At 36.6% G+C, this 18,729-nt stretch overlaps 2 protein-coding genes across 22 annotated transcripts in view; one reads left to right on the top strand and one right to left on the bottom strand.

Annotated features, from left to right (window-relative positions):
- LOC144339977 (uncharacterized) overlaps positions 1–18,729 on the bottom strand; it is a 359,243-nt gene that overhangs the window by 239,707 nt on the left and 100,807 nt on the right. The gene's annotated exons all lie outside the window — the stretch shown is intronic.
- CNOT4 (CCR4-NOT transcription complex subunit 4) overlaps positions 1–18,729 on the top strand; it is a 144,170-nt gene that overhangs the window by 69,498 nt on the left and 55,943 nt on the right. For 17 of the 21 annotated variants that reach the window (XM_077997459.1, XM_077997453.1, XM_001105713.5 and 14 more), the window contains one exon: positions 13,477–13,674. The exons of 2 other annotated variants lie outside the window; for them this stretch is intronic. In XM_077997459.1, the coding sequence (XP_077853585.1) occupies positions 13,477–13,674 (198 nt within the window). The remainder of the gene's footprint in view (positions 1–13,476; positions 13,675–18,729) is intronic. 2 more of the 21 variants (XM_077997452.1, XM_077997451.1) reach the window with 1 other exon arrangement.

Here is an 18,729-nt window from a genome sequence, read left to right as displayed (position 1 = left end):
AATGTTAATGTAGTTTATACATTTATATAGTTACATATATATTGTATATATAACATATATAATGTGTGTATATAATTTGCATATGTAATATTTCACATAGTTAATATAGTTTAAGAAATGTGAATGGAAAGGTAAATGAAAACCCTAACATTAGCTTTGGGCAAAATCTATATAAATTTTTGTTTATGAATTTTAAACAATTATATTTTAGAAATTGGTTCCCAGTCTTTCCATAAGAAGACAATCATATTGAACTATTTCATCAGAAGTAATGACTTTCAGGATTGCCCAAGACTCTAAGGATTGTAAATTTGTTGGCTTCATGTGTTTATCTTTTTCTTTTCTTTTTTTTTCCCCTTTGGGATGTTACGAAGTCACCTTAAAAGGACCAATTATTAAATTGTCATTAGAGAAAAATAAGTTATTTGGGGAAATTACAAAGAAAACCATTTCAGTCTTAAGAGATTACCTAAAATTACTTCAAGTCCTTAGAAAGTTAAAAAAAAAAAAAGATTTTAAAGGTAAAAACAGTATAACTTTAGCAACACTTGATATGAATAAAAGGGTGTCCTGGGAATACCAGAAAGTGTGAGGAATCTCTAAAAGACAAGAAGGATGTTGTAATCAATTTCAAGGAGGAAGCATTAGATCAGCTCAAGAGAAAACTGCTTAAAAAAAAAAAAAAAAAAAAAAAAAAAAGGAATGACAGTGCCTCAGGATCCTAGGAAACATATCAGTGTAGTTGATCGAGTATGGTCTCAGAGCAGCCTTATGGGCCTACCCCCTTTTTTTGTACCATGTAGCAGAGACAGATGCCCTCTAATTAAAACAGTGATTATAAATTTGAATCAGAGCCTTAAGGTTAATGGAAGCATTCTGGAGGAACTAGGAGCTTCTATGCCTAGCAGATTACCTGTCTAGCAATATGTCTTTGCTACAGTCACAAAGGAGAATCTTGCAGTAAACAGAAATAGCATTTATAGGCAGATTACCAGGATTCTCACATGTAAAGATGTACAAAAGCAAAGAATTAACACAGATTTGAGGGAAACCAACATCATGAAAGAGAAGCACAAAAATCAGTAAATAGAAGATCCTAACACAGGAAACAAAACAGAAAGACATTTAAAACTATCATTGGTACCTTTCAGAAAGGAAAGAGAGAATGGCATATTCATGTAGAAAGACTATATTTCCTTATGAAAAGAACCAATTAGAGAGATCTTGAAAAAGCTTATAGATGGCCTGAAAAGCAACATTTTAAGAGCAAATTGGTAAATTGGAAGCTTGTGCTGAGTGAGTTTTTATTGAAGAATATAATGCAACAAGAGAAAAAATTGAAAGCATGAAAGAAAAGCAGCATAGATCCACAGGTTCTAATCTCTGCTGAGAGCAGTCTCAGAGGAGTGAACTAAAAATGAATAGGAAGAAATAATCAAAGAACTAATAGAAGAAAATTCCTCTTAGATTAGAAAGACCCTGTGAGTTTGAAGCAAGATGACTGAAAAAGATCAATATCTGTTTATGTAATTGTGAAATTTTAGAACATCTGGAATAAAGGGAAAACTTTAAAAGCTTGTGAGAGATAAATATTTAGAATACAAAAGAACAAGGCTAAAATTAATACCAGTATTTTCATTTTACAATTACAGAAAATAAACTAATTGATAAATTTATTTTCCCAAATTTTGAGGGAACGTAACTTTGAAAGGAGAGCTCTCAATTTTATTAATGTGTAAAGGCATAATAAAACATTTTCACACATGCAAAGATTCATGAACTTTATTATTCATGAACCACTATACAAACAAATGGAGAGTTGAGGATGACTGCAAGGTTTTGACTGAACACCTGGAAGTAGAGAATGGCCATAAACTGAAATGGGGAGGACTTCACCAGGAATAGATATTTGAGAAGATCAGAAACTCAGTTTTAGACATGTTAAGTATGAGATTCCTCTTAGAAATCTAAGTGGAGATATTGCGTAGACAGTTGAATGAATGTACATTTCTGGATTTCAGGTAAGATTCTGGTATGGAGATAAAGATTTGGGGGTCAGTTAGCATATAATATGTTATTTATAATATCATGAGACTGAATAAGATCATGAATTGAAAAGATAAAAGATTGTCTAAGGATAAGCACTAAAACTTTCCAACAGTTACAGAAAAAAGAAATCCAGACTACAGAGGTCTAAGACAACCTCCTTTTAGGGTCTCCAAGTTAAATCTTTAGCTGAGATGGTTATTGTTATTAGGCCAGGAATAATTTTTTGGTTTCTTGTTGACTTAATCACATATCCTAGAACCTCTCCTTGGTCTCCTGGTCACCAGACTTTATTGCAGGCAGCAGAGAGTCTTGGAGTCTGAGACCTGGCCTAGTCTTGCCAGAGAATATGCTCAGCATAGCGCAAGATAAATATTATGAAGTTGCCTGTGTCGGTCGGAGTCGGGCAAGTCTTTGGTCTCTGGAGGCCATCTACAGTGGTTGTGTTAACACAGAGGAAAACCACAGTGTTGCTAGAGACCTAGAGAGGGTCATGAAACTACCATTTACATGTAACCCAACCCTGCAGAGAGCGGGTCTACAGAAGCCATGCTGTGAGATGGCATATTGAAATGATCTGAAGAAACAAGTAGGGAGCTAGTTGAATCAAGCTCCTGTTTTTGGTCTACAATATGAAATGTGCCTGTTTTGCAGAAAGTTTATCTTAGCTTTAATATTTTTGAAAAGCAGGGACAGCCAGGTTTTAAAAACCAAGAGAGGTTAGTGTTCCTGTTTGGTCGTAGCTGATAAACACAGGCACAGGCTACTTGGTTTTTTTCTTAGACTGCTTTTATATGTCCTTTTAGTGCAGCATTTCTGAGAAAGCTACTGGTAGAAACAGCAGATATGGGAACATAGGTGGTGCACTCATGTGGCATTATGTATTGATTCCCATGGAAACCAGAGACTATACAAGGAAATGAGAACTTCAACAGAAGTATTATATTTTTGTTTCAGAAATAATAGAAGATAATGTATCTATGAAACAAAAACAGGATGGTGGTTTAGACATGGTGGCTTATGCCTGTAATTCCAACATTTTGGGAGGCCGAGGTGGGAGGATTGCTTGAGGTTAGGAGTTTGAGACCAGCCTGGGTAACATGGCACGGTCTCGTCTCGAATAACAGTAAGAAAGATTAGCTGAATGTGGTGGCACATGCTTGTAGTCCCAGCTATTTGGGAGGCTCAGGTGGGAGGATCGTTTGAACCCAGGAGGTTGAAGCTACAGTGAGCCATGTTCATGCCTGTGCACTCCAGCCTGGGTAACAGCAAGATACTACCTCAAGATTAAAAAAAAAAAAAAAAAAAAAGAACAGGATGATATAAAGAAGAATATTCAGTGAACAGTAACCATTGTTACTGAAAATTAAAATATAATAACAAAAATAATTGAAGGAAAGCATTGGAAGATGAAGTTGAGAAACAAAAAGCAAAAGAGATGAAATATTTGGGAGAAGAGATTAAGTTCATTTGAGAATCAATCAAGGAGGTCAAATACCAAACAATTAAGTGCTCTAGGAAGAGATCACAGTGATACAGAGGGGAAGTAATCATCCAAGAAAATGATTGAAGAATATTTCCCAGAAACAAAGAATATATTTTCAGATTGAAAGGGCCTATCAAGTGTCCAGCACAAACTTTATTATTTTGAAATACCAGAATACCAAAGACAAAGAAGTTCTACAAGCTTCCACAGAGGAAAAAAGTAGATCACATGTTAAAGAAAAGGAATTCAGATTGTTTCAGACTTCTCAATAGCAAGACTTCAAGCTAGAAGACACTTCTGAAGGAGATTAATTTTCATCTTCGGATTCGTATCTGCTCAACTGTTAAGTGTGAAGGTACAAGAAAAGACATTTTCAGACGTGAGAGGCCTCAAAATTTTTTTTACCTTCCATGCATTCTCTCTCAGGAATCTATTGGAGGATGTGCCCCACCAACATGAAGGAATAAAGAACAGAGAATCATGGGATAAAGGAAACAGGAGATCCAACGCAGGAGAGAAGCACCTGGATTCCCGAAATGATGGGGAAGGATGACAGCTGTGCCCAAGGTAAAGAGGGCAACCAGTCCAAAATGCAACACATCAGAAAACTCCAAGAGGGATTTGTAGAAAAAGATAAAATTAAAAGAACACTTGGTGTTCCAAAAGAGAAATGTCTTGTGAGGCCATTTTGCCACTTGGAAGAGATTTGATGGTTGAATCAGTAATAAACACCTAAAAATCTAACCAGACAAAACAGATTAACTCTAGGGGAAACAAAAAGTTGTACAGAAATGAAAAAGCAATCATACTATGCTACAGTGGCTCACATGTGAGGTAGGGGTCATGATATATATTTTTTTTCCTATGCTGATATTCTATTGTTGCAGCATCGTTTGCAGAAAAGACTGTCCTTTTGCTCTTGATTGGTTTTGAAATCTTTCTTGAAAGTCAATTGCCCATAGATGTATAAATCCAATACTAGCATCTATATTTGTCCAGTGATGATTATATCCATATGCTCATACCAAACTCTCTTTATTACTGTCATTTTTGAAACCTGGCATGACAAGGTTTTCAACTTTGTTATTCTTTTTCTAATTTATTTTGGGTATTCTAAGTACTTAGCATTTGCACATAAATTTTTGAATCAGTTTGTGAGTTTCTACAAAAAGCCTACTGGGGTTTTGATGGAGATTACATTAACTGTATAGACAGATTATTTTGAGGAAAAATGACATCTTAAAAATGTTGACTCCTTTAGTTCATGAATAAGGTATATCTTTACATTTTTCTAGGTTTTAAAATTTCTTTAGCAATGTTTTATAGTTTTCAGTATACGTAATAGTACAGCATGTTTTGTTATATTTATCCATATTTTATGTTTTTTTGAGTTATGGCACATAATATTGTTTCTTTCTTTTTGAGATGGAGTTTCACTCGTGTCGCCCAGGCTGGAGTGCAGTGGCGTGATCTTGGCTTACTGCAACCTCCACCTCCTGGGTTCAAGCGATTCTCCTGCCTCAGCCTCCCGAGTAGCTGGGACTACAAGCGCGTGCCACCACACCTGGCTAATTTTTTGTATTTTTAGTAGAGATGGGGTTTCACCATGTTAGCCAGAATGGTCTCGATCTTGTGACCTTGTGATCCACCCACCTCGGCCTGCCAAAGTGTTGGGATTACAGGCGTGAGCCACCACGCCGAGCCCGATATTGTTTCTAAAATTTCATTTTCCAGTTGTTTATTGCTAATGTACCACTTTTGAATGTTGACCATCTGTATCAAGAAACCTTGTTAATTAAATAGGTTTCCTTTCCAATCTCTTTCCAATCTCTGCTTTTAAAAATTTTATTTAGTGACAAGGTCTTGCTCTGTCACCCAGGCTATGAAGTGCAGTGGCACAAATACAGCTCACTGCAGTTTAGAACTCCTGGGCTCAAGCAGTGCTTCTGTCTCAGCCTCCCCAGTACGAGGGACTATAGGCATGTGCCACCATGCCCAGCTAATTGTTTAAAAGATTTTTTTGTAGAGGTCTTGCTATGTTTCCCAGGCTGGTCTTGAACTCCTGGCCTCAAGCATCCTTCCACCTCAGCCCCCTCCAAAATGGTGGGATTATAGGCATGAGTCACTGCTCCTGGCTCTGTGTTTTTAAATTCTTTTTCTTGCCTTAATTCTACTGGGTAACTCCTCTAGTGTTTAATGTTGAAAAGAAGTGATAAGAAAGATATTTTTGTTCTCAATCTTAGCAGGAAAGCGTTAAGTATTACACCATTAAGTATGTTGCTGTCTGTGCATTTTTTGGTCTGGTCTTTATCAGGTCGAGGAAGTTTTCCTTTATTCCTAATTTGCTGAGAGATTTTATCATGAATGGTGTTGAATTTTGCCCAATACCTTTGTTGATACATTTGAGATGGTTATACTTGTTTCTCCCTTTATTCTGTTGAAATGGTAACTTATGTTTTTTGGTGTTTTTAAAGCTACAGGGTCTTGGTCTATTGCCCAGGGTGGAGTACAGTGGCCTGATTGTAGCTCACTGCAGCTTCAACCTCCTGGGCTCAAGTGATTCTCTTGCTTCAGCCTACCAAGTAGCTGGGACTACAGGTGTGTGTGCACCACCACACCTGGATAATTAAAAAAAAAATTTTTATCTTTGCAGAGACGGGCTCACTATGTTGCCCAGGCTGGTCTTGAACTGCTGCCCTCAAGCATTCCTCCTGCCTCAGCCTCCTAAAGTGTTGGGATTATAGGCATGAACCACTATGTCTGGCCTATGTTAATTTTTGCATCAGCTTTTCCTCTCAAAGATAAACTCTACTTGATAATGAAGTATTACCCTTTTTATATTCAGTTTGCTAATATTTTCAGAAGATTTTTGTGTCTGTGTCATGAAGGGTGTTTCTTTGTAGTTTTGTATTATTTTCAGTTTTGGTATCAAAGGAATACTGTCCACATAAAATGAGTTGGGAAATGTTTCCTCATCTTCTGCCTTCTGAAAGAATTTTCATGTCATTGGTATTCTTTTTTTATTTCTTTTCTAAATTCATTATTGGCGTGGACTCTACTAGGTATCTTTGTTGGAAAGACACCTGTGAAAACTAGCTATCACAGTCCTCCTCTATGTAGACCTCTGGAATTCTTTCTGGATTAACTCCATTTTTGTGGTATTTTGCCCCCATAAATTTCTGTCTCAGCTTCTTCTAATTTTTATCACTGTCTGTCTCCTCCATTCATTATGACTTTTCGACCCAGTACCAGGATCTGGTAAGTGCTGGAAGAGCAGAAAGCTGGGATAGTTATGGTATTCGTCTGTTTTATTTCTTTTTTCTTAGAGATCACAGTCCTGCTGTTCATTGCCTGTTTCTTCAGTGTCTGAAAATAGTTATTTCCTGCATTTTGTCTAGTTCTCTAGGTGTTTATGATGCTAGGACTAGTCTGTTACTTCCATGGCTGGAAGTGGAAGTGTGTAAATAACATTTGCATTTTATAATATAATCCTGAATATTGCCCTAACTAAAGTTATGATAGAAATTAGAAAGTGGACTCAGGATGTTTGATGAGGGAAACTGACAGAGCTAAGTTTTCAAGTTGCATAATGTGATGAAATTTAAAACTGAGAAATCAAGAAGTAGCCATATGAATGTATTATTTAGAGATATGGTAGAAAATGACAAAGAATCATCTAAAAGAGTCAACATGATTATTTCTAGGGAGAGGCAACTGGTTGCAGAGGAGGAGGGAAAATGGGGGACTGCTCTTTTTCCTAACAAAACTTGTAGAACCGATTTACTAGAAGCATATTCAAGAAAAATATCAATGAAAGGAGGGAAAAATGATACAGTGGGCAAATGGAAATCATAGGAAAGAAGATATAATAGTACTGATATTAGTCATAATGAAATTCAAGATCAAACATATTTTAAAAGGGCAAAAGGTCCACAAAGTCATGAATCTTTATTTACTTAACAGTACAGCTTTGAAGTATATTGAGCCATTATAAACACCAGGAGAAACTGACATCCGTATTTATAATGGAGAGACTTCACCTTCTGTATTTTAGAAATAGATGAAGTAGACAATAAAAAGAAAATGGAGAATATGAATAACAGAATTAGCAAGATGTGTGTGTGTGCATGTGCACGTGTGTGTGTGTAACTTTGTACAGATAAATTTGTCACAATTTTAAATACAAGAGCTGTGGTCAAAAAACAGGCCACAATGGAAAAATTAGCCAGTTCCAAAAAGTAAAACTCCCTTGTGTATTTTAAAAATTTATCCTCCTTGGGAGACTTTTTAAATCTGTGGGCTGTTGAATTTCCTTAGTTCAAGATAAAAATTAAGCTATTATTTCTTCAGATATTACCTTTGTTCTCTTTCTTCTCCTCTGTGACTCTGACTAAATATTTTTCAGATTTTTTTTTTCACTGTCTTCTATGTCTCTTAATCTCTTTTCTGTATGTTCTTTCTCCTTAATGCCTTAGTAAATGATTTATTCTGATCTGTCCTCATATGTGAATAGTTTCTTTTGGGTCCAATCTGCCCCTAAATATGTCCATTGAGTTTTAACTATTGGTTTTGTGTTTTCCATTCCTAGAAAGTAATGTTTGCTCTTTTTTTTCTTCTCTTGCTGTTATTTTTAAATAGATTATTATACCCCGTAAGTATTTTCAAGGTTATATGCTTTTTAAACAGATGAGCATTATTTTTTTAAAAAATCTTTGCCCAGTAATTCCAGTGGCTGAAGTCTGTGGGCTATGTTTCTGCTTATTGTTGCTCATGTTGTATTTCTTTGTGCTTGGTTAATGTGGCTGCTTCTTTGTTGTTGTCATTGAGAAAATTATTTGTAAGGTTCCCCAAGGACTGGCGTGGATTTGCTCCTCTCTAGAGAGGCTTCAATTTGGCTTCTGCTGGGTAAGCATTGGCATTACGGCTGCCATGTGCTTAAAGGTTTTTGGTCTAGCCAAGCTATATATCTCCATGCTGCAACTCTTCCCTAGGGTTGACTTCAACAATTTCTCCAGGATGATTTTCCCCTACGTACTTTTCCTTTTTTCTTACCTTATTCTGACCTTTCTGTAGTTTGTTCTTACCCTGAGACTATCCTCCGGTTTGTAATTTGTTCTTATCCTGAGCCCACCATTTGGAGGTCGACTGTATCTCAGCTTATCATGGGACCTGTCTTGCCAAAGACTACCATGGGCTGGTGTTGGGCTTTGAATGTTCTTTCTCCTCAGCTCTTTCTCTCCCTACCCCATTTATTGTTAATCAAATTTTCTGTTTAGCCTCTGAATTTTTACTTTCAACCAAAAATTGGGTTAGGATTTTCCTAGTATAAATTTTTAGGATGTCAGTAAAAAGAAAAAAAAAAAACTTTTATGTTGTATTTTTCATAGTTTTTAGTAAGAGGGTTAATTAGCTCTCCATTACTGGAAACCAGAACCCTAAAAAAATAGTATAATAGTATAATCAAATTAGATGTTAACAGCAAAAGGATTTTTAAAAAGTTCGTTTACCTATAATACATAAATTATGGTCCTCCATGACTCTTGGTTTAAAGAGATCAAAATGAAAATTACAAATTATTCTAAATCAATAATTGGAACATGACTTCTGAATATCTGGCATCAGACCAAAGTGGTATGTAGCAGAAAAGTTAAGCTGTGAATACATTTATTAGAAAACAACAAAAATCAGAAAAGAATAAGTAATGTGACAGTAGAAGGGATCAGAAAAAATTAGAAAAAGAATAAGCCCAATGACAGTGGAAGGGAGTAAGCAGAATTTTGTGAAATAGGAAAAAAATAAAAAGTTTTTCTATAAAGATTAGAGCTGGTTCTCTGAAAAGACCAATAAAATAATTAAAGTCTTAGCAAGTTTAATAAAAAGTAAAGAGAAGACACATGTAAATAATTACATTTGGAATAAAAGTGGAAACATAACTACACATATGGAAGAAATTAAGTAATTACACTAGAAACTGCAAACCATGTTAACTAGTAACTTGGCAGTTTATCACTATTAAAAATAATGTTATATCTAAATACTTCTCCATAGGCAACCTATTTTGCATTAGTTTGATATGTAATACACAGTAGTACCTTTAAAGAGAAATTTTCTGCTTGTAACTTTTCATTTGTTATTCCTATATATAAGTTATTCCTAGAAATTTAACATGTGTTTTAGTTAAAAAGTTGATCGGATGTATTTTTCACTTTTTTTTTTTTTTTTTTTTGATACGGAGTTTCACTCTTGTCCCCCAGGCTGGAGTGCAGTGGCGTGATCTCGGCTCACTGCAACCTCCACCTCCCAGGTTCAAGTGATTCTCCTACCTCAGCCTCCTGAGTAGCTGGGATTACAGGCACCTGCCATCACACCTGGCTAATTTTTGTATTTTTAGTAGAGACAGGGTTTCCACCATGTTGGCCAGGCTGGTCTCGAGCTCCTGACCTCAGGTGATCTGCATGTCTTGGCCTCCCAAAGTATTAGGATTACAGGCGTGAGCCACTGCACCCAGCCTGTAGCCTGTATTTTTCTTTCTTTCTTTCCTCCCTGCCCTGCCCTGCTCTCCCCTCCCCTCCCCTCCCCTCCCACCCCTCCCCTTCCCTTCCCTTCTGATTATGCATTTGCTATTTGATTAATAAACCTTTTGATTATGCATTTGCTATTTGTGGTAAGCATATTTTATATTTTTCAGGTGTTAAGATTAAACAACTAGTATTTATAACTTCTTTTAAGGTACTGGAACAAGATATATTTGGAGGGTAAATTGTAGTAGAATACTCTGTCTCTTGTTGTCCTGTGTTTGTATCTTTTGTATTATGTAGCAGTTATGTTCCAATGGCATTGACTTTGAAGCCTGATGGAAATATATTTCCATAGGAACAAAACTTGGAATAACATAGCAAAAAGACTCAGACAACGATATAACTCAGTGTTATATGCTCAGCATGATGGTGCATCAGTAATTAGAGTTGATATTGCAACCTGATTTTTTTTGTGTCACTCTCCATCAATTTTTTTGTGTTTGTGCATTTTCAAATATTACATGACTTTGCCTCATGTTTAATCAGTATTTTATACAACTTCATGTAATGCTAACAAAGGAAAAAGCTTGAGGGTGTTTTTCACATTCTGCCAGTTCTCAGAAAAATCTAAGTCCCAGAAAAGTTACATCATTGCTTCTTACACTGTCTGTGATGAAGAATCAGATTTTTCTTTTCTTTCTTTTCCCCTGTGTGTTGAAGACTGATATAGGTTGCTATTATATATGGCTAGTATTTTGCTCGTGTCATATGTTTGACTACATTGAAACATATCTTATTCTGCAGAGTCCACTGGTGATGTACCTGAATGTTGTGGTAGTGTCAGTTGCTCTGAGAGTTTCTGAATGCTTATCTCAGTTTTTGTACTTTCCTTGTTATGGACTGGTAAAATGCAGTGCATCAACTATACTTTGAAACCAAACTAGGAGCAATCCATATGTTTGATCCATTCAGGCAGTGGGGCATCACTATTTTAGATGTCAGTGAAGAGCAACAGCTTTGAAATGAACTTAATTGTTTTTTTGTTTGTTTGTTTTTGAGAAGGAGTCTGGCTCTGTCACCCAGGCTGGAGTGCAGTGGCACAATCTCAGCTCGCTGCAGCCTCCGCCTCCGGGTTCAAGCAGTTCTCCTGCTTCAGCCTCCCAAGTAGCTGGGATTACAGGCTCATGCCACCACACCCGGCTAATTTTTTGTGTTTTTAGTACAGATGGGGTTTCACCATGTTGGTTAGGCTGGTCTCGATCTCCTGATCTCAAGTGATCCGCCCACCTCAGCCTCCCAAAGGGCTGGAATTCCAGGCGTGAGCCTCAAATGAACTTAATTGTAAACGCTTCAAAAGGAGCTACCCCAGGAATTCTGGGGTAGAAAACATCTTTTCTAGGTGCAAATGAAAAATTTAAGTTATAGAAAAGTATTTTAATTAGTTAATATGTAGTTTGCTTTTATATCTTTTTACATTTGTGCCTTTAGAGCTCCAAATTGCTTCAAGGGATTAAAATCATCCAGGCAGATAGATTAAGACTTGAAAGAGATAATTAATGTAGGTACAGAAAAGTAAGTGGAGAAGAAAGTTTTGAGAGGAAGCATTAAGAAAAAACTTAAATGTGGAAGACTACATAATTGATTGAGGAACTGAACTTACCTTAATAGATCTTTAACAGTTTGGTTCCTTAAGTATAAAATGCAGGAAATAATTTATGTTTTAATTTTTAAAAGTGTGTGTGTGTGTTTGTTTGTTTTGGTGGCTTTTAAAAGACAGAAATGCTAAGTTTTCAATTCTGGAGAGTAGCTTTTGATGTTTGCTTGGCACATATTTATTGAGCTTCTGAAATCATACTAAATTTATATATGATCCTGGAGAAAGTCCTAAAATCATACCAAAATCAGGTAAATTACTAAGCAAGCTGCTTTGTGTGCCTTCCACTCACAAATAAGTTGGAGTACACCAAACAGGATCAACTAACTCAAAGATCCAGATTCTTAACGTGGGAATCAAATGGTATGGGTGTTTATATCCTACCAAACTGCTAAGGATTAAGCCTGACTCTTTTTTGGGTCACCAGCTCTAATTCATTGATGATAAGATAAACTATGAAGAGTATTAAGTTTTCTTAAAAAGCAGTAAGTTAAAATCGAAAGTGGGAATAGAAGGGAAAGAATAGGGTTTTTGGAGACCTCAGGGTATATACTACTAAAAGTTGAGAACTATAAGGTAAAACCTCACTTTCTTAATTGCCATCAGCATTAGTCTGGGTATGTTCACAAATTTGAGAGTTTTTTTTTTTTTTTACACTTACATATGAAGAGATGGAAGTTAACTTTACATTAAAATCGCAGCAAAATTTCAGGCTCGTGGCTATTTCTTCCACCATTCCTTGTTTCCACCTTTTTTTTTTTTGGTTTGGCATTATTTCTGTTGTTCCCCACTCTTATATTCTGATAGGTGCCAATTTCCCAACCAGTTGAGTCTCCATCCCTGGAATCTCTTCCTATCCAGTTTAACATATTATGGCATTTAATGTGCCCCTATGTTGGTGTTGTGTGTGCAGGGGTCTGTGGCGGGGGGGAAGAAAAGAAAAAATAATGTGCTGCATCTTCCATTTATCATGAACTATTTGTTTTTAGTAGTAATAATTGGCTTTTGAATACTTACCTGCAGGACACAGTGTTAATCACTTTATAGGTGAATAAATAAAGTACTGAAGTTTCCATTTTACAGATGAGAAGACTGAGGTAGAAAGGTCATATGACTTTACCAAAGTCACTCAGATAGTAATGGCTGAGCTAGGATTCAGTGCCAGCATTCTGTCTCAGCCCTCATTTAGTAGCCCTGGCGTTAATAGTAGGAATGAAAATGGTATCAAAATGCTAAGAAAGAAACGATCACACAACAGTGTGATTGCTAGTATTTACTGAGCGATTACTATGTTCCGGACACAGTAGTAATTGCTTTAAGAACAAATGTGTAACTTCATTAATCTCCTAGCACATAGTAGTAGCTTTTCATTAAATATTTGTTATTATAATATGTAAAATCCACATTTAGATGCAAGAACTTACACTCCTTGCCTCTTACGTAGCACCTTAGAAGCTTAATCTTCCCATAAACTCTGTTGGACACTACAGGGAATATCAAGATTGGTTTGTTGTTGTTTTGCCTTTAAACCGTAGATGTTTTAGCACTAAAAGTGGTCTGTGCTAAACTCCAAAAGTTTTTTTTATTAGAACTATTTTATTTAACATTTATCTTTTATTAAATAAAAAAAATTTAAGCAATTAAAACATTCTCATAAATGGAGAACGTAACAAATAACCCACATACCCACCACCGAGAATCAGATAATTACTTATGCAGTTTTTTTATTTTTTAATTTAATGCTAACTTCTGTGTTTGTTTCATGCTTAAAGCCATATCCAGAAGACCCAGCAGTTTATAAACCACTCTCCCAGGAAGAACTGCAAAGGATAAAGAATGAGAAAAAACAGAAACAAAATGAGAGAAAACAAAAAATATCAGAAAATCGCAAACATTTGGCTAGTGTACGTGTCGTACAAAAAAACCTCGTCTTTGTTGTAGGTTTATCTCAGCGCCTAGCAGACCCAGAGGTAAGTCCTCTTGTTTTCTTTGTCATCTTGATATTTTTTCTGTTTCCTTGTCTTACTTGGAAATAATAGTTGACCCTGCTCAATTGTGTGATTCCTCACATTATATCTTAAAGGAGAAAATAAGGAATTACTTTTGAATAGTTGCTAAGAAACCAATGACCAGTCGTGATCTTAGGCAAGTGTCTTAATCTGTCTTGGCTTCAGTTTCTTCAGTTGTAAAACTAAGGAGTTGAACTAGATTTCTAACGTGCTGACAGTCTGTTAAAACTGGATAATGATTCGATTTTGCTGTTAAGGCTAACATGTGACATGAATACTCTGTTTCTTTCCTCTTTTCTGTATATATATAAGGACCAGCAGTGGAGATGCAGTTACTTGAACCCACTAGAGATTTTAGTAACCTAGATTTTAAAAAGTCTGCCCAAGTAGTAATTGTTGGTTTTTCAGACCTGTTGCTATACTGTATCATCATTCTTTACTTACTCATTTTAAGCCAGTTTGGAGGAAGAGGGAGAATTTGGTAATGTGAAATAAAGGACCAATTTCTTTGTCATCCATTCAGGGGGAGGAGAGAGCTTAACCTTATTTCTTAGTACCTCTTTTTTCTCTTCTTCCGCCACAAGCCTTATTAGAGTAATGTCGAACTCATACTTTCCTTGAGGCCCTTAGATAAGCATCTGGTAATTTTTAGTTTCTGATATACCATGAGATACTGACTAGATTGTTGATAAGGCAAATATAAGCTGATCGACAGGCAGAGTGTTTACTTGGTAGGAGAGAGCTGGTTTTGAGGGATCTTCCAAAAGATCCTTGAGAAGAGTTTAAAGTAATATTAGGCATGGTACCCATCAGAAGAAAGATTGTAGTGAACATGCTTAAGGAGGTAGGAACCTTTGGACTTGGCTGAGCGTGTTAAAGGTCCCAGAAGGAGGATCTTTAAGGAGTATAATGTCTGTTTTTGTAAAAATTAATTTACCTGTAATCCCAGCACTTTGGGAGGCCGAGACGGGCAGATCACGAGGTCAGGAGATCGAGACCATCCTGGCGAACATGGTGAAACCCCGTCTCTACTAAAAAATACAAAAAACTAGCCAGGCGAGGTGGCGGGTGCCTGTAGTCCCAGCTACTCGGGAGGCTGAGGCAGGAGAATGGCGTGACCCTGAGAGGATGAGCTTGCAGTGAGCTGAGATCTGGTCACTGCACTCCAGCCTGGGTGACAGAGCAAGACTCCGTCTCAAAAAAAAAAAAAAAATTATTTTAAAAAATAGTTTTTATTGATGATGTGTTTATATGTGTTGCAACTATACAGGTCTTCAAAATCAATACGAAATGATTTTGACCCTGTGAAAGTTGGGGACATTACTAAGAAGGATCTGTCATGGATGATAAACATGGAGGCAACTCAAGAATTACTAGGACCTAGGTCCAGGGATGCTGGCAGTCATTAGTTATGTGATACTCAGGAGACCAAGTTCTTTCCAAATCCAAAGGAGTGGTCTAGAGTTGATACAGAAAAAAACTTCTTCAGTAAGAAATGTTCAGCAAAGAGCTCATTTTAGGTGTATGACTCAACTTCTGTAGCCAGTTCTCCCTCTTTTTTTTTTTTTTTAAGCTAATGATTATTCCCCAGGCAGACAGAATCCTACCTCAGCTTTGATCATTTCCTTGAACAACACCTCAACTTTGCACTAATCCTTTTATCTCCGTCTTTTAACTCTAAAATAGAGTTAAAAAGGTGTGAGCCACTTTTTTTCTAACCACAGGGCACTTCTATATACTCCTCTAACCAGTGGGCACTTATGCCAGTATTTACTCATACTAATCTTACTGATTTAGAATCTACTTTTTTCTTTTTTTTTTTTGAGACACGGTCTCACTTTGTCACCCAGGCTGGAGTGTAGTGGTATGATCATGGCTCACTGCAGCCTCAACCTTCTGGGCTCAAATGATTCTTGTGCCTCAGCCCCCCAGGTAACTGGGTCTACAGGTGCATATCACCACACCTGGCTAATTTTTGTATTTTTTTGTAGAGATGGGGTTTTGCCATGTTGCCCAGGCTGGTCTTAAACTCCTGAGCTCAAGCAATCTGCCCGCCTTGGCCTTCCAAAGTGCTGGGATTACAGGTATGAGCCACTGCGCCCAACCTAGAATCTACTTTCGCCTTTCTGAAAGTGCAGTTCCAGTAAATGAATGGAACTTTTATCTTGATTTGAGAGCTCTTGGATATGGATGTTCCTGTTTTTATTAATACATCTTGGATCTGATCAACTGTAGTACTGGAGGCATATGAAATAGCATCCAAAATTTGGATGAAATTAAGGCATAGACTGAATATGATATTTGGATTATAAGTTTCCTACCTCTTCTTTTGGGCATGTGATTTATAAGAGGGTTGTTTGTTTGTTTGTTTTTTGCCCAGGCTGGAGTGCAGTGCATGATCTTGGCTCACTGCAGCCTCCACCCCCTGGGTTCAAGTGATTCTCCTGCCTCCACCACCTGAAGAGCTAGGATTACAGGCATGCGCCGCCATGCCCAGCTAATTTTTTTTTTTTGTATTTTTAGAAGAGATGGGGTTTCACCATGTTGACCAGGCTGGTCTTAAACTCCTGACTTCAAGTGATCCACCTGCCTTGGCCTCCCAAAGTGCTAGGAGTACAGGTGTGAGCCACTGTGTTTTTTATTTACTTACAGAGATTTCTTATTTCCATTTCAAGTAACTCTAGTAAGATTAATCTGAACTATTATACTGAAGGAAATGAATCTAAGTGGTGACTACTGAAAGAGAGTACTTTATCATGAGTCTATGCTTAAAAATATACTCTACTAGTTTTATATGTTTGAAATAATTCTTTCTTGGTGGGAGGACATTGGATTTTCTTAAATGAAATAAATGGGCACTTTCCTTTATTTCTCTTGAAAGTCCAGAAAGATCAGAGACAAGTGTTTTGTTTTTTTAAAATAATACCACTTCTAAATAATATCTTTTACAATTCTCTTAATTTGTCTTTATAACCTTTTTAGTATTTGGAAATCTTCTAGTGAAGTTAACTTCACTAGAAAACTCAAAAGAAGGTTCAAATTGTTAGCGTCACTTTCAAGTCAAAGAAGGATCCTTGTAATTTATTTATCTTTGGATGATGAACAGTTTGATATTTGACCTAATTCTGATTGACAGAATAGGAGAGTTTAGGAACAATTAAAGCTTATTTTGAAAATAATTTTTGCATACCAAAAATCTTCATACCAATATTGATTGTCAAATGTATTCATTTGTTGGTTGATAGACAAAAAAAAGATCTTAGAAGACAAGGTAATTAGAGCCAACGATTAGATCAGAGGTAATGATGATCACCTTCTAAGTCCTAAAATTTTAGGTTTGTGAGGACGTAATTGATTTATTCTGCAAATTAATTCTTGAATGCCTACCATTTGCTAGATATTTTGATGTCGGGGGTGGTGGGAAAAGTAGTTAGCAAGCCAGACACAAGCTTACAGACTGGTAGGGTAGACAGAATTTAAGTGCTTACATGTGTGTTGAGTGTTTATAAAAGGAAAGTACACAGCTTTTTGGGAACATATATTAGAACAGTTAGCTAGTGTGGAGATTGACAAAAAGCTTCTCTGAGGAAAGGACAATTAGGGTCAGCTTGAAGAATTAATGGGTGTTATCTAGGTAGCACATAAATAAGAGTGTCCTGGGTATATGTGATAACCCAGGAGAGCAGCTTGTTTGATGAACTGTACGGCTGTAAAGACACAACATGTCATTTTACAAATAAGAAACTGAGGCAAAAGGAAGTTGAGTGACTTGCCCATGGTCTTACAGTTCCTATTCCAGGGTATTCTGTGTTGATGATTACTGTGTTTTTCATCCATCCATTCATCTATTCACTCATTCATCCATCTGATTACCAAGTTTTTGTTTTTCTCTGTAGTGTCTGTGAATACTTGACTGTTTTCCCAAGGAATATATAACAAGACATTTTGGTTACTAGGCATGCCCTTGGACATTTATAATTCTGTCACATGGCCATTTATTTACTATATTAGTAGGAAAACTGGTCCACTGTGAAATACATCGTGACATTGAGTATATAGATAATGTGCCTGTGTACAGGGTGCTCTGTCTACTCTCCATACCCTTTATTTGTTCACTAGAATACTATTTTACTAGTTGTTTAGGTAGAATCTAGAGTGTTCAAGTTAATAGGGAAAGTTTAAATTCATTGTTTTTCCCTTGCCTGGGCAGCCTATTTCTTGTCAACCACTTGCCATTTGCTAATACTTTGAGGCCCACTATTGTTACAAATCCGTGTAATTCTTTTTGTTTAATGCTAAGACAGTTCACTTTTTCAGTAAGTATTTATTGAGTACCTGCAATATGCCAGGCATTATTTAAGACACTGAGCATTCACTGATAAACAAGTAGTAGTAGATAAATAAGAAGTACCTTCCTTTTTACAAAAGTAACAGGATGAGAAGTATTGTGTGCTGTGAAGGCACAAGGGATAGCATTCCACCTTGGGAGGGAGGTATGTACCCCTCTCCTGTCTTTGGGGTAAAGTGCTTCTGGCACAGCAACCATACAGATGCTTCTGGATGAGAAAGACCTCAATCTGCAAGTGATTTGTTTGGCTGGAAGATTAGATTGCAGTGGTCAGAGATAAGGTTGCCAAGGTAAGTGGTAATGGATCATGAAGGGCTTTCTAACCATGCTAAGGAGTTTGCACTTTATCCTCAAGGCAGGGGAAAGCTTTTGAATGTTCTTAAGAACAGAGTGATGTGATTAGATTTGTGCTTTGACAGTACCATTGTGGCTGCAGTGTGAACATGTCATCATAATTACATACCAATCTGATGTTGTTATAAAGGTGTTACACCCAAACGTTGGCCAGAAACCATTTCCATAAACCAGTGGCCTTCAACCTTATCAGACTCAGTGTCCACTTTTTAAAAACTAATGTAACACCCCTTGACTTTCATGAAATGACTTCTTGATAATATAATTTGTTTACACACATAATTTGAAAAAGTATATGTAAATGAGGAATAAAA

This window comes from Macaca mulatta, chromosome 3 (genome assembly GCF_049350105.2).
Source record: "Macaca mulatta isolate MMU2019108-1 chromosome 3, T2T-MMU8v2.0, whole genome shotgun sequence".
In the NCBI taxonomy this organism is placed as follows: domain Eukaryota; kingdom Metazoa; phylum Chordata; class Mammalia; order Primates; family Cercopithecidae; genus Macaca; species Macaca mulatta.
The sequence above is the reverse complement of the archived record's forward strand: the minus strand, read 5'-3'. Positions and strand labels throughout refer to the sequence as shown.